This window comes from Lichenostomus cassidix, chromosome 6 (assembly GCF_008360975.1).
Source record: "Lichenostomus cassidix isolate B80296 chromosome 6, HeHo_3.0, whole genome shotgun sequence".
Lineage (NCBI taxonomy): Eukaryota > Metazoa > Chordata > Aves > Passeriformes > Meliphagidae > Lichenostomus > Lichenostomus cassidix.
The window spans coordinates 32,841,984-32,865,879 of record NC_139487.1 but is presented as its reverse complement, the minus strand read 5'-3'; the positions used below and the strand labels follow the sequence as shown (position 1 = coordinate 32,865,879).

The following is a 23,896-nucleotide window of genomic DNA, read 5'->3' as shown; positions in this document are numbered from 1 at the left end:
GCACTGCCATCTGCTGCAAGAGAGCCGAATGTCAGCGCTGGGACACAGCAGCACTGATCGGCTCACAGTTCCCTCTGCAGCCACGGAATGCCGGGGCATGGGGCAGGGCTGAGCTTAAGGGCTGGACTTGATGGTCTTAGAGGGCTTTTCCAACCTTAGTGATTCTGTGATTGCTTTGTTGCATCAGCAGCACATCAACCTGCTGGAGAGAGTGCAGAGGAGACACCAGTATGAGCAGAGGGATGGAGCAGCTCTGCTGGGAGGAAAGGCTGGCAGAGCTGAGATTGTTCAGCCTGGAGAGGAGAAGCTCTGGGGTGAACAAATTGTGGCCTTGCAGGGCCTGAAGGAGCTACAGGAAACATGGAGAGAGACTGTTTCCAAGGGATGGAGGGACAGGACCCAGGAAATGGTTTCCCAGTGCCAGAGGGCAGGGCTGGATGGGATTTTGGGAAGGAATTGTTCCCTGGCAGGGTGGGCAGGCCCTGGCACAGGGTGCCCAGAGAAGCTGTGGCTGCCCCTGGATCCCTGGCAGTGTCCAAGGCCAGGCTGGACACTGGGGCTTGGAGCAGCCTGGGACAGTGGGAGGTGTCCCTGACCATGGCAGGGGTGGCACTGGGTGGGCTTTGAGGTCCCTTCCAACCCAAACCATTCCATGATCATCAAACTTCCGCATGTCCAGCTCCCAGGTCAGGCTTTGAAACTAAGGATGTTTGCCTTGTGATTTATTTTTTTCATTTCTTTCAACTTCTCTCACTAGTATACAAAACACAGTATTTAATTTTTCAGACATGGTCAAAGCAGCTTAGAATTTAAGGTGACTCTTTACCTCTGGATTAAAAAAACCAACCAAACCAAACCAAAACCAAACCCCCCCAGATGCTGCAGAATAAAACTGATACCACTGTAACCACAAGAAAAACACTATCATGATAGCTGCAAAAACAGTATTTCTAGTTTTGAATAGTTGCATGATATAATCAAAGCTCTCAGACAGAAACTGCCAGAGAAAAAAACTCCTCCTGCAGCCCCACTCTCAATCACTAGGATTGGAAACGACTTATTTCCGACAAATCCCTTCATTCTGTGGAACTTGGGCTTGTCACAAAGGCAACAGAAACCCATTAAGTGAGTGGACCAGGCTTCCAGGGTATTAGGTCTCTTCCCTGGATCAAGTCGTGTATGTCTAAATATAATCCAGAATAAGCAGCTAAATGTTATCACATTCACAGTAAATAACAGCAGAGCTTTTCAACTTAAATAGCCAGCCCAAAATAGGAAACTTCTTCTGGGGGAATAAAAACCCCAGGAAAACCTTGTTGTGTTTCAGAGCATTCTGTTAAAATCCTACTGGCACAGGTTCTGGCCCTACGGAAATCTCTGAAAAATCAGTTACTGAAGGGAAAATCAATTACAGCTCAGTGCCTTCTGCAGGAAACTGCAGGGATTTTCTCACCTGACTAACCAGAAGCCAGAAAAAAACCCAAACCAACCAAAAAACCAAACAACACAACAAAACAAGGAAAATCTGTCCAGTTATCTGGAAAAAATTCTTTCCAAAAACTGTGTCCTGGTCTGCTCTGTTAGTTCATACATAATGCACTTCCCTCATTAGAAGATGTTATTCTAAGTTTCTGACTTGGGCCTTTGGCTGAAACCAGAGCACAGCAGGACAAGTGTATCCTAACCATGTGGAGAAGTTGCAGTTTTGCTTGGCATTAGCACACTGTCCCTTCCTACACTCATTCTGATTTACAGGAAGGTTAATAACAGGCAGCAATTCTCTCTTCTGCTGCTTGAAATCCATCAGGTACTAAAGCCCCAGCCCTAAGTGAGGCTTTTTACTTTTCATCACACAGACAATAAGATACATCAGTATTCAAATGACATCAAATTACAGAATGACCATAACTGGGATTTCACGGTTAAAAATACCCCAAGCAACGCAGTCAACACCAGCCACTTCCACAGGCATTGTTTATAGGACTGAAAACTCTTCTTTTTTATAAATAAAGATTTCATCTATATGATCAAAGAAAGATTTCTTTCCAGCCATACTTCTTTTAAAAAAATAGCTTTTTAAGTTCAGAAAACACTCAAAGGTTGAAGCTTTCCTAGTCCAAGTCACAGCCTGCAGCAGATTTTACAGTTGAGTAACAAACCCTTTTAAAATACAGTTTATTATGGAAATACTGTCAGAGCCTTAATGAAAGTAGGCGCCACAACAGTGGAGCTGCTTACACAACAAATGGGCTCTGCAGAGCTCACCAGGCACCCTCTGACCTGGGCATGCAGGGCTTTCCTCCCATCCCACCCTCCCCAGTGGCACCGTGGCTCCAGCCCTGGGAATGGGATCACTGGAATATCCTGCTGCACTCCCCACGGAGCACAGGGAACAGCACCTCGTGTCCCCAGCAGAGCTGTGAAACCTCCCAACATCCCACAGCATCACTGCTGCCTGGAAAATGAAAAAAAGGAACTTTTTAACCAGATTTTCAGGCCTGAGATTTAATTCAGCTTCAGCTCAAATCTGTGGCATAGCTCACGAAGAATTGAGCTCCCCATGTCAGCAATATTTCGTAATTTTTATAAAGTGTAAAATACTGGCCTCACCAAAGTCATTTCTGCCCACAGCTTCAGAGCCCAGGTTTTACCCAAAGTAAATCAGAAAACCACCTGCTCATTAGAAAAAAAAAAAAAAGGAGGCTTTTAGAAAAATGATGCTTTATGACAAGAATTTGCTACGTGCTGGTGAAATAAATCAAGCCTGAGAGAGCCTGGTAAACACAACAACAACCTCAGTATCCTTCTACCCAAGAAATTCAGAATCTGCGTGTAAAACACACTCAGGGAGCCTATCCCAAGCAGGAATGTTCCCAGAACACAGAGCCTCCCATCCTTCTCCAGCCTTCATTCCAGCGTGTGCACCATGTGTCTAGGTTTAATCCCACAGTTCCTTATCCCCAGGCAAACAGGATTCTTTCCCAGTCAATTATGTTAATTGCAAAAGAACTTGCCTGTCCCTGGGGAAACTGTGGGAAGATCCTGCATGGCCACGCCAGGGATTCCGGCCACATCCTCAGTGCCACTGCTAACTGCAGGGAGGAGGGAGGACAGGGGGCTTCTGCCTCCAGCTCTGAGGAGCACTGCCTGCGCCAGGAGCCTGCTGGGAGGAGGAGGCTGAAGGTTTTTCAGATAAATGGTGTTTTCTTTGTGGGGTTTTTTTGGGGGTACAACACAGGCAGCTTCCCCTCAATTTCTGCAAACACCCCCATTAGAAATTTCTTTTTGTATTTGGTCTTCCCCCACAAAAAACCCATCAGGAATGTGCAGGACACCAGGTATATTATGACAAGAGAAGCAGCCACAGGAAGAAGTTATGACCTAAATCCCAGTTTACCCAGTGGAAGAACAGCAGCGCTGCCACACGCAAGGAGCCCTGCTCAGGAAGGCATGAGGAGTTTTGGAAACCACGCCTGCAGATGAAAAGCTCACGGACTCTGCTCTGTCCAGCCCACGCAGAGAAGGCCAAGGAACAACTTAATCCCACAGGGGTTGCATAAGTCTGGGAAACAAACATTTGATAGAGGACTTTGCGCTCCGGCCGATGCAAGCCTGGTGAGGCCTAGCGGCCAGCTCAATCTAGGCTTCTGTCAGGGCAGGATTTAAAGGGAAAGAGAGAGAAATCAATCAAAGGCAAGGAATGGAAGGCCTCCTGCCCTTCCCAAAAGCTGAAAAATCACAAGGCAGAGCAATCCCCACGAAGACATAGCAAGCATCCTTTGGCTCATCCATCACTGGAAGTGTTTATGCCAAGATTGGATGTTTCTTTCTAGATTGGCCCCAATTAAAACAGTCTTATGGCCTGCAGGGGACTGTTTTATCTGGTCATAGTGGTCCCTCTGGGCTTTCTGATCTGTAATCTGATTTCCAATCATGGAACAGCACTGCTATGTGCTCTCCTCGGCTCCATCCTTGGAAGTGTCATGCGGTGCAGGATGTGGTAAATAAAAGCACATAGCACTTATTTTTAAAGCTGGCTGGGCTGAGATAGGGAGGAAGGACTATTTGTGGGTGGTTTAAATGAATGTACTATATTTAATTCATGGCATTCATCAGATGACACAGCAAGAGGCACAGAACAAGGATCAAACAATTAAGATTTACTGAGAAAATGCAGTAATTCTACTTGTTTGGAATGACCAGGGGCAGCCTGCTCCTCAGCCAGCCATGAGATTTTCGTTTTCCATTCATCAGTTTCTCCCCAAAGCCTGGCAGTGAAATACATATTTATTCACATTGGGTTTGGTGACATCATATTTAAGAATACACCAGATCTGCCTGTCCCTCTGACAAACTCTGGTGTGCAAAATGGGAACTGAACTGAAAAATTATCATGTGTGAGCATGGGCTGTCAGCACTGAACTGGTCCCAGCTTGCTTCCCATCGTTTTGAATTCTTTGTGGATTTGCCAGAGTGGAGGTGGCCAAGTGACTCTTCTACCTGCCCCACACTGCCAGGCCATGGTTAGACTTTTATAACAAATAATAATAAATCTACCTGGCCCGAGAATGCTTGTTTTTTCTTTTCAGGAGTGCCCTGACTCTCTCTCTCTCTCTCTCTCCAATTCTCTCTCCAATTCTCCACACAATCAACAGACAAAAGAAGGTCTCGTGTGTTTCCTTGAAAAGAGTTCTGTAATTAGAAAGAAATTTGACTGATACAAAGTTAGCTCAGTGGAAAACTGCAGGAATGGTGAAATGATCAAAGTCACTTGTAAAAACAGACAAAACTAAACATTCCTTCATGTTTATCCAATGGGGCTCCGGAAAAAAAACATTAATGAACATTTTAATAGGACATTTCACAGCCTAGATAAAAACTGTATGGGAAAAAAAAAAACAACAACTAATTCCAAATCTCAGGCAACTTTGGAGTACAAATGAAAACACTGAGCAGTCTCCTACTTTTTATATGATAAGCAAATCTCTGTTTATTAAATATCAAGTGCCCAATTTTCATTCCACAGGAGCTGTATGTATAATTACTCCCAGTTTTTCTGGAAGGCAGCACTGCAGGGACAGACAGTCATTCTTTTAAACCACTGATGTCTGTGCTTCGTGAGCTTCTGAGTGGGAGCTCCTTTAAAACGAACATGAAAGAACTAAACACACATAAAGGGCATATTCACAGCCAGACAAACAATAAATAGCTCGACGAGGCCAGATTGTGATATTACAGCAAAGGCTCGTCTGGCGTGTGTGTGCGTTATTTAAAAGTTCAAAAAGTCACATCCATTTTTAATAAACCAAAAGCACACATTACGAGTTCATTACTGCTGAGTCCTCAGAGCCATAGCTTAGTGGACTGGAATAATAATCCAAGCTGGGGTTGATGATGTCCCACGTCTTTTTCTGCACGACAGATCCCAGCCTCACGCAGCTCCCGAAGCAGACAATTCCCACCCTTTGCTTGCCCAGCCTGGGATTCCCATGAACTACAAACTTCCTCCGCTGTAACCAAGAGAAACCCAACACAAAAATTATGTGCATCACTCCCCAAAACACATCTCTGCGCCTCAGAAAGAGAAAATGAAAATAAAAACTGTGCCTCTTTTCAAATTCCATGTAATTATTTTCTCCCACTGCAGCTAGGAAAACAGAAACAGCCTGGCTGCTCTGTGGTGAAGTCGTGATGCATTTCACAAATTTCCACTGTCCTGCAGTAGATTTAAGGCCCGTGAGCTCTGCTCATGTTGAATAACAAATTCCACAGTTTTGAAACAAAGCTCCTGAAGGCAGCGAAGTGCAAACGTGGCTGTTTAACCACCCTAAGCCCTTGTTTAAAAGAAATCCAGTTTGCTAAGTGAGGAAGGGAAGGAGGAATGGCAGCATCACCCCAGCCAGAGCTCATTTTGTCCCTCTGACCCACAGGCTTCATCCTCCTGGGATATTTGAGAAAAACCTCCACAGCCCAATCTTCCTGCTGGTCACAAAGGTTACAAAGGCAGCTTGCTAATGTATACACTGATAGAGTTACCAGCTCCCAAATTAAAGGCTTTAAAGCCCCTAAGGAAAATAAAATATATGCTGAATTTTATAAAACCATTCTGAGACATACCCAGTGATGCACCTCTCCTGCAAAGCCAGGCTGGGAGAGGTTAACTCCAGGTTACCTCCTCCTAGTTATTGTGAAATAAGAAAAGTATCTAGAGGCATTGGAAGAGCTGTAAATTACACTAAACCCCTGATTTAAAATTTTCCATGAAAACCTGCACTTGGCTTAAATCAGTGAAAAAAGTCAACCTGCCCCTGACTTATAAACTGTACATTTACATGAGGGATATCAGGGGTAAAATAGCCTCAACTATTTCATATTTTCACATCAACCAATAACATAAATTTGTTAACACACAGAATCATAGAATCATTTAGGTTGGGAAATGCCTCCAAAATCAAGTCCAACCTCTGACTGATCCTCACTCTGACAATTTACAGAATTCCTTTTCATTTCAAGGGGAGGAATTTAAGACACAGCCTTCAAACTGACTGTGGAAAAGACTGTAAAACCCCAAAACCTGACCAGTAGGAAGGTGATTCAGGCAACCCGGAACACCACAAGCTTTGCTAATGGTTATTTCAAATGGTCTGCTAGGGATAAGAAACAGACAATTTATTATCTATCTGAGCAGAAAAACTCAAAACAACATAATGAAATTAAGATATGTCAGCTGAAAAAGAAAAAAATTGTATTAGTTCCCAAATAAATACATGAAATTAAAAAAAAAAAATCACTTCTAGAATGCTCCATATATGGGATTGGTGGAATAAAATTCAGCAAAGAGCAGATGGGATTTGCCCTTGCTTTGCTCCCCACAAATCATGAAAAATAACACAATGCTAATTAAAATCAAAGAAGACTTTGCAGAAGATATTTTGGGGTTCTTGGGCACTAAGAGTCCTGAATAAGCCAGTGGGAAAAAAAAAAAAACAAACAAAAAAAAACCAAACAAAAAAACCAAACAAAAACCCCCAGAAACTGGTTTTTGCACAGCTTCCAGAATGCTTAATCCCCTGTGATGGTTGTGCACAGGAACACAGAAGATTCTCTTCACCCTTCTAAAAAAACCTGGAGGAAGTCACAAATCACAGAATGAACCTCTCCAAACCTTGCCCAAGAGTTCTAATCCTGAAACAATCGATGACTCACCATTTGTAGCCTCAGTGAGTGAAACTGCTGACATCAAAACCAGTGCCAGGGGTGAGCTGGCATGATAATTATGCACACTCACTTTCAGCTAGCCAAATGCCTCCCAAAAATAGAAGCAGAGATATGAGGCCTAATTAGGAGTGTCTGAATTACCAGGATTCCTAATTTATTAAAAAAAAAGAACGTTACTGATGACAACTCAGCAGAAGGTTTCCATTCCACTACACAAGCCTTCTAGCAAAACATTCAGAGTGTTAGCAACACTGAATTGACACAAAGCTGAGTTTATTCTCTCTGATTTTCTTCAGTCCCCAGGGCTCCTGCTGCCACAAGTCCACATCCCTTCTTTTCCTACCTTTCTGACTTGGGCACTAATTAACACAGGTGCCATTTCCTCTGCTTCTTGCAGCATCTCAGGATACTCCAGGATGAGCCATGGGCACATCATCTTTCCAGTACATAAAAAGGGAAGAACAAAACCTCTCATTTGCTACAGAGACTTGTTAACAGCAGCCACAGTGCAAAATTCACCTCTATTTTCCAGGCACTCCAAACCCCACTTGATTTAATGCTTCCTTAGAGATGACTGCTCTCCACAGCCTAAAATATCACCACCTTTGAAAAAAAAAAATCCTCATAAAGTGCTAAAACTCAGTCAAAGCACAGTATTTGCACCACCCTGAAATGAACATTTTTACATAGCAAAATGAAGCATTTTTGGTACCAACTGTTCCCACAGAAAGGGAACACTCAATCCAATTTCCCCAAACGGAAAAAAAAAAAAAAAAAAAAAAAAAAAAAAAAAGGCAAGGAAGGACATTTTTAGATCGTACAAAAATACAAAGAACTGATATAACCCACAAGGAAGTGTGGCTTGTGTGCACCTCTATTAATCTATCTTGACTGAACAATATATATATTTTTTTTTTATTTCACTCTTCCGCCTCCACTTTTTGTTTGCTGTTGAGGACAGATAAGTGCTCCTGGCAGTATCTTGGCACAGGCATTTCACTGAACAGTAGCTATTGTAACAGCAAAAAAAAAAAAAAAAAAAATTCTTAGTGCCTCAGGTTCTGAGAATTTAACTTTGGGCCCATTAGACTGCAAGGTGTCTAATTCCAGGTTCATGCTGGAAAAACAAGTGTTTATGGAACAATAATAGAGAGAGTAGAGAGTGCTAACCCAGGCAATGAAGGGGTTTAAAATTTTGATTGATCCTGAAGGTTCTGCCAATCCTGTGCTGTGAAGGCAAACATCAGCCAAGACAAAGAATCCCACTCCTGGACGGTTTTTAGGATCCCTCAAAACCCAAACCATCCCACTCCTGGATGGTCTTTAGGATCCCTTCCAACCCAAACCATCCTGTGCTTCCAGGATTTTGCCAACATCAAGCACTGGCAGCACCAAAATAACCCTGGAAAGGAAGGTGCTGTAACAACAACAATCACCCAGTGATAAACCACTCCCTGCACGGGGAATCTTGCAGGGATGGAGGGCAGAGGCTGTGATTAAGAAATGGATGGGGAGTTCTTGCCTTACCAATGTGAAAAACAAAAAAAAAAAATCTGACACACTAGGAGCTTTCACATGGAGATATACAGAAGGGACTTGCTCATCCTAGTAAATATTCCAAATTTCGTTGTGCACATTTTGGTTTTAAAGGGATTTTTCCAATCGGTTCACAGCTGTGCCATCTTTTGTACCAGCTTTGTCAGGGCTACTAAATTAGCTTTTTTTATTTACTCTGAAGTGGCTTTTTAGGGAAGATTTAGAACTGTGCCAAGAAATAAAAGTGCTAAATCTTCTCAGACATGAAGGTATCTTAAATAACTGTGTGGCTGTGCCTTTGATCATTTCAGGGTATAAGCTTGGCACTGCTGCTGAGAGGAGTCATCCCCTCTATTAGTTCAGCAGATCCTGCACAGAGAAAACAGACACAGCCTCAACTCACCTCCCCTGCCTTCAGCAGCCCTGAAATAGAAGCAGTAATTGGCAAAAAAAAACTAAGGACTAATTGAGAGCAACTGCTCCCACTGTAACTTGATTGTAACCAACTAACAGTTTGGGGGGAAAAGGAGAAAAAGAAAATAAATTGGTTAACAAATCTTCCTCTTCTGCAAGGCTAATACATGCATCATCTTCCTCTTCGCTAAAACGTTTTTACTACAGAGGCATCCCCTACTTTTCCCTTCCAATGGACTGAAATCCTGCCTGTGGAGGCACAGCTGTGACACAGGTGATGTTCAGGTTTTGGAGGACACAGCCTCTGGATTATAATTCAGCTACTGGTTTTCTAGGGGGAAAAACCAACCAAACAAAAAAAACCCAACGTTTTTTCACCCCCACTTTCAGTCGGATTTATTTATCCCCTTACTATTCTCAGCAGCTCTGCAAAACTCATTTCCTTCATTCCTTTAGCTTTCTAGGATAAAGAGGCAATTGCACCCTTCAAGTCTCATTACAGCTGAAGAACACAACTGAGGCAAAATCTAGTTCTGATGAAAGAGTCAGTGGAAATCTGGCTATTAATGCTGAGCAGGATGAGCTGAATGAAGTGCCAGCTCCAGGATCCTCTTTCTCTGCTGTGAGCAAACTGTGACAGCACTGGTTGAAAATGTGGTTAGGGGTTTCATACACTTTTCCAGGATTCTCTTACCCCCACTTCATCAGGGTTCTGAGAAGGCATTTTTAGAGCACATTCATGTAAATATCCAGCATGTACTGGCAAATCCTTCTGGGCTTTTTTCAGATGCTCAGATTTTCCATCAGTTTTAATAACCAGCCTTTTTTCTGATGACTGCTTCTCACTTCTTCCTTCTATTCCTGAATTCATGGATTCCATATTTTATTTCCTCCTTTTCTTTCTGTTGGGACCTTTTTTTTTAAATTTGCATGGATACTTCCTGAATTTTGTTGGAGGTTTTTTTTTTCATTTACCAAATTTCTCACAAGATAATTACCCAAATCCAGGAATTCATAGTTAGTGAGTGCTGTCTCCTACCAATTTCATCTCAAACAGCTGAAGGAACTCAATTTAAAATTAATTTTTGAGTAAAACAAATATCTAAATTACAGCTAAACCTGTGCCAAGCCTTGCAGTGCACTTTTTTGGTGAAGGACGTGCTATAAGTGACAAAGAGATAACGAAGAGGCTCAAAATACCTTCCCAATGGAACACAATCTTCCTTCTTTATTGCAGTCCAAAATAGCCCTTGTCTTTTGATTCAAAGAGCTTCAATCAGCTTAGCCCATCAGTATCATGAGCAATAATTCTAATTAAACCCCACTAATAACGTTAAGAGGGAAAAAACCTCTCCAAGCATAGATTTTCCTAGAGCTAAACATGTAATATTATAAAGCTGCAAGCACCCACTGCAACAAAAGAAGGTGAGGTGCCAGAAGTTTCAAAAAGAAACTGATAAAGCCCTCGAGACCCCATTAAAATCTCCTCTGGGAATAATTTGCAATCTGCTGCACTCCATGCAGACGCTGGATTAAAGCATCTGAGCATGAACCTTAATCTGGGGGTTTATTTCACCATGGGTTTCCAGGGATTCAGCCTCCAGGGAAGGCAGGATTTAACTGACCACAGCACCACACGGATTTCAGAATTTCACATTAAGCCTGAGATGCTGCTGCCAGCACCAGCCCCCAGTTTGGGCTCTGCAGGTTGGGACAGACAGAGGTGACACCCACAGGGCCTTTCCTTTTCCCTCCTCTCACTTCCAGCCCTTTTCCCACACTTACACTTTTTTCTAATCTGCTGTAATTGCCACTGGCTTTAACCTAGGCAACACCCCAATCAATTTTTACCAATATTACAAAAGATTATAATGGTATTTTCTCATGCTGGCTCCGGGTGTATTATCCACCATCCCTGTCACACAGCCTTTTTCATGGATCATGTCCTGTTATCCCCCTGATGGCTGCCAGCCTGCCCCCCTCCAATGTGGCCCAACAAGCTGTCAGCTGCCCTTCAAGCAACCAGACAGGGAACGAGGCACCTCCAAAATAACCATTTCTTGTTACTCATCCCCTTAGGAGATGCTGCGCTGCGGCCTCGTGAAAGCTGAGCGGTGTCTTCCACTTCCCTCTTTCCCAAGGCAGCTTGAGGTGAAGGAGGCAGAACCTGCAGGCATGTGACAGCCAGTGTGATCCCTGAAACCAGAGAGCCACAGCAGCAGAGCTCAGGAAATACGTGCCTGCTAAACCACACGGCAAGCCTGGCCTAAAAAACCCAAAACAAACCAGAAAAACCCCAATCCAACAGAGGGAAAAAAACAAAAGGGGAGAAGTGAGTACAGGGGAGAACTTCAAAGTCAGAACTGGAACCAGAAACAGAGCATATCAACTCTTGTGTAGCTGCCTATTGTTCTGGAGTGTGACTCAGCACAACAAAGGCTTTTGTCTTCATGGAGAAACAGGGTCCATACTGCACGGGAAGTGGCAAAAATCCACTGTCTGCAATGTGACCAGAGCTCCATTTGCTTCCATGGGCAATTTCCCTGGCTTTAGAGAGATTGCAAACCATCACCCTGTCCTACATGAGCTGAGGAGATCAGGATAAGACTCTGGCTTTCCTGTACTAAGTGGAAAAAGAGAAATTTGCAAAAAAATAGATGAGTGTAAAACGGTCATAGCAGAGAGAATTCACTTTTGCACTTGCATTGAATAAGTCTGAAAATGACTGGATTTATAAACTCTGGGAAGGACACAGGAACATGACAAACCCTGTGCCACCACCACGATCCAACACTGAAACTGTCACCACATAAAAGTCACCAGGTTTAGGACCAACATCTCTATTTGAAATACTTGTACTTCCCTTTTCATATCAGTTCTGTCACATGCGTAAATGTTAAAGGAGGCTGAAAGGGGAACATGAACAAACAGCTTTCAAACCATCAATTTAAAAATCTAAACTGCTTTAGCAGCACTTGGATGTGATCAGACCCAGAGGCTGCAGTTTATCACCACGTTGAAGTTAAATATCACACGGTAGAAAAAACAGCAATATCTTCATTCAAAGACAGATTTTTCTGTCCATGCACACAGAGCAATATCTTTATTTGGACTAGTTTCTGCCACTCTCCCTCTCCAAGCATTCCCATGCAATCATCAGTGAATTTTCTGATGAAAATATAGCATTATTCTACACCAGAAATCACCTGCTCTCATGCAAAGCAGCATGCTCAAGAAGTGTATGTTTTTTTTCTCCAATATAAAAGTTAATTTTCCTTGTTTTAGAGAAGCTACGTTTACCCTCAGTTTGACAGCATAAATCTCCACCTCCTTCCATGCACTTTTCCTGTTTTTATTAAAATCCTGAGTGCAGTTTTCCTTGCAGAGTGGATGAGTGGGAGTGTGGAGCACAAGTAAACCCTGGCTCTGTACGTCACAGTTGTGAAACACATTCTAAATCAAACCATATGCTCTTACAAGGAAAGTTTCATCTCTCTCCCCTTTTGCTGCCTGCTGGGGTCAGCCTCAGTGCAGGACTGAGGGAATGCAAATGTATTTATAGAAGGGTTTGATGAGAAACTGATAAAAACACAGTAATTTCTTTATTCATTCTGCAGGATCAATGTACAAGACACTTAATTTTAAGAAGAGTTCTATGATTTGGCTTATTCTCGTTTTCCCCCTTGAAACCTTTGTGCATTGGTACCTGAGATGTTTTAGTGTCTGACACTTCAGTGATTTTCAGAGCACTCACCTCATGATGAGAGGACAAAACAAAAATAAAATCACCAGTCCACTGTTCCAGCAAAAATAACTCAATAATAGATTTAATCTAGAGCTGGCTAGAAAGTTCTGTAGTTTGTCCTCCCAGCTAAAACTTGAATGATGCCCTGTGTGGCTCTCAGCTCTGAAACCTAACAAGCCATTCTGTAAATTCTTGGTAACATTTTGCAAAATATGCCTGTGACATGCCATGACAGTAACTGAACCCATGTTCTTCTTTTTCCTTCCTTATTTTCTGTTCAAATACGTGCCTTGGTGACAGAGGGAGGCTGACAAAGGGACGTGGGGAGCAGAGATAAACTACCTCATTTCTCCCTCTTTTTTAGTGATCTAAAACACACCAAAGGGGAAGTGCCAGAACTTTTTTCTCTGTGTAATATTTAATTCCCAGTTCTGGGTTATGCAATGAGCAGTTTTCTCCCCTTGGCCTGGATTAGGTATTTTGGACACATAAAAAGCTTACTGTGTTACCATTTTTCTCCTACCCTTCGGTATCTCACCTGTTTGTTATTCAGGTTGTTCTCAAGAAAAAGGGCAAAACCCAAAAGCAACAGTTTCCAACACTGCAGCTGGGTAATGATGGACAAATGAATATTGGGAAAGCAAACCAGCAAGTCTGAAGGGTCAGGTTATTTGAGGAGTCCTCCTCAAAGCTTCCTTGGGGTTTATCTGTGTGGTCAGCCTGACTCCCAGGCTGAGACACCAATAAAGGGAAGGTAAACCTCCCTCTGAGCTGAAACTGCACAACCACAGCCTCACTGCAGAGCTCTGACAGCTAAATGCTGTTCAATGACTCAATTTCCATTAGTAATAGGGGTTTTTGCTTGTTTTTTAAGCAGTTTCCTTGCCTGGCGTTCAGATCTACCTAAACCATAATCACTAACAGAGATGGCTAAAATAATAAAATGAAATTAAAGCTGTGTACATTTGTAATGCTTCACCCACAATCAGTTTGACGTGGCTTCCCCTGGATCACGTGTTCTGGGTGTCTTGTCTGGTTTCTTTCTTTTGTTTTATCACACATTCTTTCATTTTGCATCCTGTCCCTCCTGTCACGACTTTCCAAAGGATTCTCACATGCAGCCAAGCAAGCAGAGCACATGTTCTGGAAGCACAGAGAAATTAAACAAGCTGCACCTGATGGCAAATGGCCCCTTCCCTGCTATAATTTTGCCAACTTTCATAAATTAGACATGCAATCAAGTGCCCAACCTAAAAAACCTGGTTCTCCAGGCTCCTTCTTTAGCTTGTAAGAAGGGAAGCCACTGCTAGCAAATCTGAATGCTCAAAGTGTGACACAGTGGAGGGGGGAAAAAAATATGATTCCTTGAAAGTTATTGACAGATCAGCTGCAACCTACCAGAGGCTGAAAAAAAATACCAGATGGAATAAAAAATCCTTGCTATTAGTACATCATACCAAATGCTGTATTCTACAGCCAAACTCTCCCCTCCTCCTGCTACAAGGAACTGTTTCTTGAAAAAATTTTCATGCCTTTATTGATGGTGACTATTGATTCTAATAGCTGAATGTGACAAAGAGAAAAAAAAAAACCCAAAGCAGAAATACTGATGTCACAAAACACTGTTCAGACTTACCTGCCTTGCAAATCCCATTAAAAAAAAAAAACAAACCAACTCCCACGGGTACTCACTTAAAATTTAACCTTAAAACCCCACAAACTGTTATTAATACCCAGTAACTTGACATCTGACTTTACAGTAAAATACAAGAGATGACACACACAAAAAATAAAGTGGGGAGAGAAGATTTATGGCCAAAGGGAACATGACAGAGAAGAACAAATACTAATTTAAAATAAGCCAGATAAGAATGTCTCTCGTTGCCTATAAAGACACACAGATCAGCAGCACAGCTCCACGGCCAGAAGATTTATGAAGGCTTAAAAAACACAAAGCCAAACCCCTTAAAGTCAGGATTGATGCAAAGCCCAGTTCAGGCCAGCAAACCACCTGGAAATGCTGCTTTGGCAGGATCCAAAACTGCCCCACGTTTTTGAGCACCCATGAGACACAAAAACCAAAACTCTTCCCTAAAAAACCTCAAGCTGCTCACAAGCAACTGTCAGACCCCTTCCCCGTGGGATTACTGAGGCATTTTACCACCTCCTAAGGATTTAAAAAAAATTATAAAAAGAAATAATGTGTCACATTTATTTTCCAAATACCTGCTGGTGTTTCAGTGCCTGAAGCAGCAAGCACAGTGTCATGATTGTCACCAACAGAGAGGTGGAAAAACTACACTGAATTCTGAACCAAGGGGAAAAAAACTCGGAGGAGTTCAGTTTTAAAAGCTTGCCACAAGGATGACCTCTCCCAGCATTTTAAGCAGCACACAAATTGAGAGTAGAATGCCTTCCTGGAAGCACTCTGAGAGCACCACAGATATGTAATTTATTGGTTCACCTCTCTCCAAGTGTGCAGATGCTAACGGGGCCAGGATCCTGCAGCACAAGGCAAACAGACTTACACTGACATCTAAAGGTATTATTTATTATGGGATGCCTTAGGAAATGCCTGCAAAGGGCCAGCATCTTGTTTAGTGCTATCAACACACGAGAAATGTCAGTATTTAATTATGACAATGAGAGTCCAAGGCCAGGTGGGATGGGGCTTGGAGCAACCTGGGATAGTGCAAGGTATCCCTGCTTGGGCTTTAATGTTCCTTCCCTCCAAAAGCATTCTATGATCCTCTGCACATAAACCCCACATCTGAGGCAAATTTCCTTGTTTCAATGAGAACTACGTGGCATTTTCTTCAGACTGGAAAATTAAGCTCTTGCTTAATTCTATCTTAGGGAAAAATGACCCATCTTTTTCATAGCATTGGGCACAAATCCTAGCTGCAGTTCAGCCACTTGAAAACAAGTGGTCATTTCAAAGTTAGTATTTTTTCCCGGTTTTAGGTTGGTTTTGAGCGTAATATGCATTAAAAATGTGAATGCTGGTTTTGCAACCAGCACGGCTAAAATCAGAATAGATCAAAGGGTTTCTCATCGGTGCCCCTGAACACACCTCCTACTGTGCCAGAGGGAAATAGACATGGAAACAGGCAGCAAATCCATTCCTTTTGTACTTCACAAACTCAAGCACCACCACCTCGTTCTGCAGTCACCTAACAGCCTGTGAGACACTTAAAGCACCACTTGCTGCACACAGTTCACAGAATGAAATTTACTTCCCTAAATTTCCATAGGCACCTACCCTGCTCTTCCCTCAAGTAGAAATCCAATGGGAAGAGAGGAATAAATCCTTTATGGAGAGGTGTATACTTATCCCCTCTGTCTTTGCAGAGCTGCACCACTCAGCCACATTTTGGGAGAGCTGTGCTTTTAAAGGATGACTTTGGGAATAGAACTGGAGGCTGCTGGTGCACCAGGAAGCCTTATTTGCATGTCCCTTGTTCTTTTGAATAAATCAAGTGAGGAGATAGCTTTAATCCATTTAAATAAGGCAAGAGGTTCTTTACACTCTAGATAATTTGTAGCAGCTGAGTCCATCGCTGTAACAGGAGGTGCTTTATCAGCTCAGTCAATAAAGGTGACCAATCCCACCCTCATTTCTCACCCAGCCTGTCCCATTCCCTAAATTACACCAGTCACTGAGCAGAGTTTATCAGGGCTCTCTCTTCTTAAAAAAATATTTCCAGTGCTTTGAGGATCTCTGAGAAGGTGGATAGAGCAAGGAATTAAAGCCCTAAGGAAGAACAAGGCAATCAATAAAAACTCAGGCTTCTAAGGAAGCACAGGTAAATCTAAAACCATCTGTAACACCTCACCTGACTGCTCAGGAAGAGGACCAGAATTTGGTTTCTACAAAAGGTGTCTGAGGGTAAGTTATTCCTGAGGCTTAATACAAGAGCATAGCCACATTCGTGGAAATTATGAAGCCAAGTGTGGAAAGCTGACAGCAGGCTCCATGCAAAATTTAGGTTTGACTCAACAGAGCCAAAACCTCATTAGGTTTAAAATTAATTTTTTTTCCTCCCTGCTTTAATCCAGATGTGGACTGCAAAAATAACTGAGAAGTTCGCAGACGTATCTGTGGGAGGTAAAGATAATCTTTGTAAAGAATGGTCTCAATTACAGTGATGTGAGTGGCCAGCAACTATTAAAAAACCCTCCAGAAATCCACAAAACCTCATCCAGTCCAGGGGCACTGCCTAAGCTATGAGAATACATTTAAAAAGCATTGTCCAGTGAAGATTTTGTCTCCCTATTTGATTGCAGCACTAAAAAATAAATAAATCCCAAAGCAAGCAATTAAATGTAAAGACTGCTTGCAAACCTGCACCAGACTTTTCTAAGATTTTCAGCTCTGTACAGCCGTACTTTGAGTGGCAGATTTCACATCAAAAAGAAGGCTATAAAAATCCAAATCAGCCTGTGTCACCTTTGCACATTTCTCTCTCCCAGCTGTGCCCAGAAGGTTTGGTAAAAGGAAAGGAGGGAGAGCTTTTCCAAACACATTTTTCCCAAAAAAAAGAAAAACCCAAGTGAAAAACTTCAAACCAAAAAAAGGATTTTACTCCCAGGGAGAGGTGACACATAACATTATCACTGTTTCCCAAAATCAACCATCAAAACCAGTTTAGATTCAGGATCTGAAAATTCAAAGCTGGTAAAAATGCCCTAAGTGGACTTCCTGAAGAATAAGATCTTATAGCACATCCCAGCTTCCTACAACACAGAAACCAGCAGCTCATTAAACACATGTCCCACAAGACACAAATAAAGAAGTTTCAGAATTGCTCAGTTTGGTCTCATTTTTTGGCAAGGAACTTTTTTTCCCCCCTCCTTTTAGGCTCATGGCAAAGAGCAGCTTTGGAAAGATTTCTCCATCTAAACACAATCCCTGGAGAGAACCAAAGACTGAAAAAACTGAGAGGTATCTGTGTTTATTGTTGGGATAAACAACATTCAGAGCATTTATTTGTTCTGTTCCAAGTATGTCCTGTGTTCAAATACCATCACCTTTATTATCTAGAAAAAAGAAACCAAAAAAACCAGTTTGTGCACATGGGCTCATGTTCGGCTGATCCGATATGTCTGTGGTCCCATTCTCTGGTTTGGGCACTGGAATAACACAAAAGAGCTACAGAAGCACTGGATAAAGGTCTGTGACCAAGTCCCCTGCCAAACCAGCCCAGGCTGCATGGCAGGAGGAGAAGCACATCCAGGTTCAAGGAATTACAAACAGCCACGTCAGGCAGGCTTACAAGTGTCAGCACACAAAAGCAGCACTGCCTTACATGTCAGAAATAACTCTTTTCAAACCAGTTCAGCTAAACCAGCACAATCTGCTGCCAGTTTCACATGCAGGTGCTCTGGAATCCCTCCTGGGACTACACAGGAAACCCAAGCTCAGGACCCAAACCACAGAACCACATCAGCATCCCCAGGGCTCAAGCACTCCCCCAGCCCCTGAACCGCTCCCCTGGCCCTGCTGGAAGAGCAGAAAGTGCCAGCACGTCTGTGGGCCACATGGTGAACTGAGGATCACACCACTGAGCCTGCTAAAAATAACTCCCCAGCCTTTTTTTGGGGGGGAAAGGGTGGGGAGGACTGCGTGTCTGTGGTCCCACAGACAGTGGTGCTGATGCAGCTGGAGGTGGGGCAGGACAAGGAGCAGGGGCTGCTGGCAGAAATGCTTTTGCCACATTTCCAGGCACTAAAAGGTGATGCTGTGGCACAGTGGGACTCACCCTCTCTGCAGGGTTTCTTTTTCAGAGCTGGCACCCTACTCTGTCCAAAGGATGGGCTCCCCTGGGATGGGAACCAAGCCTGAAGACAAGAGACAGCAGATTTTGCTCTTCCAGCACTGCATGTGGCTTTTTTCCCTTCTGTTTTACCCTGAGATCTGTCAAATCAGGGTTTCAGCTTTCCATCCAAGGCAGGCAACCTCGGCTGACAACACCAAAATGCAAAGTAGCCCTTTACCTGACAGAGATTCTATTTCACTCCCCTTTTCAGGCCTCTGGTGCTCACACACAGGGGTTTAATCCCCACCCTTCCCAGATGGAGAGAGTCACAGGGATCAATATGTTTGATAGACTACCAATGGGCTCAATAACTGCAGAGCAAGCCCATTATAAGCACTCTAAATATTAAAAAACACCTAAAAACAAAGTCTAACACACACTTAAGAACACACACGGCCTACTTTGATTTATTTTCCTCCTGATGTGCAATTCCAGCTCCAGCAGCCTTTATTTTTAGAAGTACTCCCTCAGAGAGGCTGTACCCGAGCTGCAGCAGGCAGGGCTCACAGAGGAGCTCTGCCTGCTTTGAAGGCTGACAGAAAGGTTTTGGTGGCAGCTGCTCCTCCTCAGACACTCCCCTGCTCCCAGATGTGCAGTCCCACCTTCTCCTTCCTGCCTCTCTCTTGCCTGTCAGACCATCCCAGGAGCATATCCAAATCCTTGACCGAGAGAAAAACAGCCTCCCAAAGGAGGGTCAGGGAGATGTTCAGAGGGATGGAGCAGCTCTGCTGGGAGGAAAGGCTGGCAGAGCTGGGATTGTTCAGCCTGGAGAGGAGAAGCTCTGGGGTGAACAAATTGTGGCCTTGCAGGGCCTGAAGGAGCTACAGTAAACATGGAAGGAGACTATTTCCAGGGGATGGAGGGACAGGACACAGGGAATGGCTTCCCACTGCCAGAGGGCAGGGCTGGATGGGATATTGGGAAGGAATTGTTCCCTGGCAGGGTGGGCAGGCCCTGGCACAGGGTGCCCAGAGAAGCTGTGGCTGCCCCTGGATCCCTGGCAGTGTCCAAGGCCAGGCTGGACACTGGGGCTTGGAGCAGCCTGGGACAGTGGAAGGTGTCCCTGCCATGGCTGGGGTGGCACTGGATGATCTTTAAGGTCCCTTCCAGGTTTTAAAAGGACCACAACCAGTATCTCCTTGTGTTTCCAGAAAGCCCAAATATTTCCACACTGAGGCCTCAGCTCCCTGATAAGCAACTAACAAATCAGTGTACATGTTTACTCTGGACATTGCAGATCTGTTAGGTAATGAGAGCTCCAAGCTGGATAAGCCCTGCTCAGATTGCTTGGAACTGGAAGCACAGAATTCCGAATTTATCGTTGTGCTATCCAAAAATAAACACATTCACTCAGCAAGGACTTGTGGCTCGTGAAAAATTACCAGAGCTGTGCTCTCCTAATTCACATTCTAAAGCCTCCCCACGCAAATACAGCCCTGTTTCACTTGTATCTTCTCATCAGCTTGTATTATTTAAAACATGTGGGACATTCACACAGATGGAAAAAAAAAATAGGTCAGGCTCGAAACAAAAGCCAAGCCATCCTGTTTTATTAGCAGCTTAAACATGCAGAACTGTAATTTGAAATTCCAAGGAAAGCAACATAATGAAAACACTCTGAACACACAAAACAACTACTGCAAATCGTGGCAACCTTTAATTGCCATGTTGCCAAATGCCTTAAACGAAAAAACCAAAAATGATAAAAAGGCTTGTCCACCTGATCTGAAAAGGCACAGAAAGAGCTACATTGCTCAGTGATCATGTGGAATGTGGGATATAAATCCAGGATTTTTCTAACATCAGCATGCAATATAACAGTCCAGCACCTTTGAAATATGATGAACATTTGCAAAATCTTATCCTTTCATTCGCAAAGATCCTACTTTTAAGTGAATTTATTCCTCTCCTTGAACTGACATTACAAACCTCAGAAACGTTTATTAATTTCCCTTTTGTCTTCTGTGTAACCCCAATATTTACTACCAGAACATGTAAAGCCCTAATCAGTGCAGTAAATTTAATTTAGTTATTCAAGCTGAATGTCCTAAACATCATTTGATTGCTGCCACCTATTGTTGTTCCAAACATGTTGCAAGGAGTTAACCCTTTATCCAGCAGCTACTTGGATGTCATCATAGAAGTACTTCTGGCTCTGCTGCTGCTAAATATGCAGCTGCTGCATCTATTTGGGCATAATGATTGTAAAAAGAACAAATGAAGGCTGAAAATTAAGGTGAATAATACTATTTATCACATTATTTATTTTACATTTCTTTTTAAAAATTTGGTGTATATACACACTAACTTCTCCATTAATCTAAGACTTGGTTTTTCACTCACAAGAAGAATAAATCTGGGACAGTCATTTCTCGCACAGTCCACATTAAATGGTAACTTTAGGTTGCCAAAGGCCACTTAATTCTGTCTCCTAAATACACACAGCTTCACAATGACATGATGTTCAGGCTCATCTAAAAGGTTAAAGAACACAAAAACTATCCAGGCTAGTTTAGTCTGCAGAGTTTAAGTATTAAAACAGCTACTTTTCCACTGAATGTGGAATTTGAGAGGTTATTTCAAAATATTAATTTTCCGGGTATCATGTAAATAAGTGAAAATTGTTCTCAGAAAAACGTGGGAGGCAAAAGACCCCCCTGCCTCAAACAGGAAAGGATGAATTCCTGCAGGGCTGAAGTCCCACCTGTGGCAAGTCGTTTGAACTCTCCACCTCAGGCTTTTTTACACTCCAATGCCAAAGGCCAACTCCAACCCTCACTAAGGGATCAAAGCACTGCCTGCTCCACCCAGCTGTTCCTTTGCTCCTTCTCCTCTCATCCAGCCTTTCTCCACAGATAAATGCTGGCAATACCTCACCAAAACCCTTTTGAAACTTCATATGGCTTTGCACTGGCAGATCCCATTATCCCCAGGCGGCCAAAGCAGGCCGTGGCACAGCCAGCACCTCAACCCCACGGCAAAACTGACCCCAAAAGGCACCCCAGAGAGCACCCTCAGATGGGGACAGTGAAGGGAGACCACGGGGGACACGGGAGGTGTTTAAACCCATGAATGGCTCTGATGGAGAAGCTGCCAAAGCAGGGATGTGGCACTGAAGCAGGAAAGGCTGAAAAGCAGAGCTGTGCAGAAACAGCCCGAAGAGGCTCCTTTAACAAAACACAGCAGCTCATCAACACTGCCTGGCCACATCCTTCATTGAGCTCGAGTCCTTCTCCTATATAACAAGGGCCTTGCAGAGCAGCAGGGAAGGCAGCCGCGTTCCCAAATCCTGTCCCCCTTCCCTTTAAGCCACTGGCCTGCAGTGACAGAGTGGCCACACGTGACGCTCGCTGGCCACCCAGGAGGGAGCCCTCCCCTTCCTGCAGCCCTGCACATCTCCTGTCCCACCCCCAGCAGCAAGAGGAGCCCTGTCACCCGCAATGACAGCCGGGGGAACTTTCCCACAAGCAGTAGGAGCCTCCCCTTCCAGGAGCAGCTGAAGTGCTGCCGGGAACACACAAACATGGCTCCCGTCAGAATCGCCGCATTCTGCCCCTGGATTCGGGAGAGCAAACGGCTAAAAAGTGTCAGGGTGGAGGGGAAAGAACGGCTATTCCTTCCAGCAGCTGTCATGAAACTGCAGCTTACATCCCCAGTGAGGTGGGTCCAGGAAAAGCCCCTTTCTCTGCCAGCACAACTCACTCTCTGACAGGCAACAGAACAACGCTGAGGGTTAGACACAGAGCGATGTGCCCGACCCTCTGTAAGTCAAAACAGACCTGAAACTGCACCCTGCTCAGGCTCTGAAACACCCTCCTAGCACTCTCCTCACCTAGCCTTCCCCTTTAGCTCTCAGCCTAAAGAACCAGGAGTCAAGATGCCAATAGCTGCAATGCCGAGGAGCTCCGGGGCTGCTGCCTGAGATGCAGAATGAACAGCTGGCTGGGAATCTGGAAGCTGGTCTCACACAGGGAACAGGCAGAGAGGGGAAGAGAAACAGGAAGAAGGGGAGGAGAAGACAAAACTTGCTGGATTCCCTCATAAAAGTTAATCCTGGAGTCACAGACAACGAAGGAAAAGATGTTGTGGGAAGCATCTGACAGCTCCAGCTCTCTCAAGAGTAAGTGAAATGAACTGTTCACCTTCATTACATCTTCTGAAGGGGATGTGCCTTCTGTCTGGACATGAAAGGATTTCATTACCCCACGAAAAACAACTTGCAAGGACATCAGTGCCAGATGGGGAAGGCCTTGAGCAGCAGACTAGCAGAACCTCAGGAAGGCTCTGAAAAAAACACTCCCTCTACTTCTCTTCTATTTTCTATTTCTATTTGTCTATTCTATTTTTCATTTCTTTCACTATTAACTAGACCACCTTAGGAAGGACAGGATGGGCCAGGCCCACCATTACTTTCCATGGTAAAGGGACAGGGGAAATGAGAGGCCTCATAAAATAGCAAATAGCAGAGAAGCTCTGTTTTTACAGAGTATTTACCTACTTAGGCACAAAGCTTAAAATCAGAGGTTGTAATGAAAATACTTCTCTTTAAAGAAATGCTCAGGAAAACTTGTCCAACTCAGTAACTATTTTCAAGCTGCACAAAGACAAGCCCTGCTGTAGGAGTCAGCAAAAACAGATTAGATTCAAAACTGACTCATCTTAGATATTTTTTACTATCAAGGTATAACTGGTCACACACCACAAATACGACCTTGAAATTACCCCCCTCCTCTCATTTTCCACCCTGTCCTGGTGGGATAATTAGGCAGCTCAGACTGTGGAGTGGGTTTTTTGCTACACAAGATGCTCAATTGCCATTTAAAATTAGACACCTGCGATTTTGAGGCCTGAACTTACAGTTTGCAATGTCCCCTTGCAGCTGGAGAATCTGCGGGACAGGCATGGTGAGAATAACCACATCAAACTGCTCCGGGGGCCCTGCTTTCCTGGAGACTTCCCACTTCCCATCCCGGAGAGAGATGTGAGTTACGTGCTGCTCGTAGGAGACATCTGCACCTGCGTGGAAAAAGGAGTTAAATACATGTAACAGAGAATTCCACAGGGAAAATGCAGAGCGAGAGACTTATTCGCAAGGGATGGAGTGACAGGACAAGGAGGAATGGCTTCCCACTGCCAGAGGGCAGGAACATTGCTAATTATTTGC

General features: G+C 43.8%; 1 protein-coding gene across 1 annotated transcript in view; it reads right to left on the bottom strand.

Moving 5' to 3' along the window:
* RNLS (renalase, FAD dependent amine oxidase) overlaps window positions 1–23,896 on the bottom strand; it is a 44,917-nt gene that overhangs the window by 19,357 nt on the left and 1,664 nt on the right. Inside the window, exon 4 of the mRNA XM_085064446.1 lies at window positions 23,590–23,748. Coding sequence (XP_084920572.1) covers window positions 23,590–23,748 — 159 coding nt within the window. The remainder of the gene's footprint in view (window positions 1–23,589; window positions 23,749–23,896) is intronic.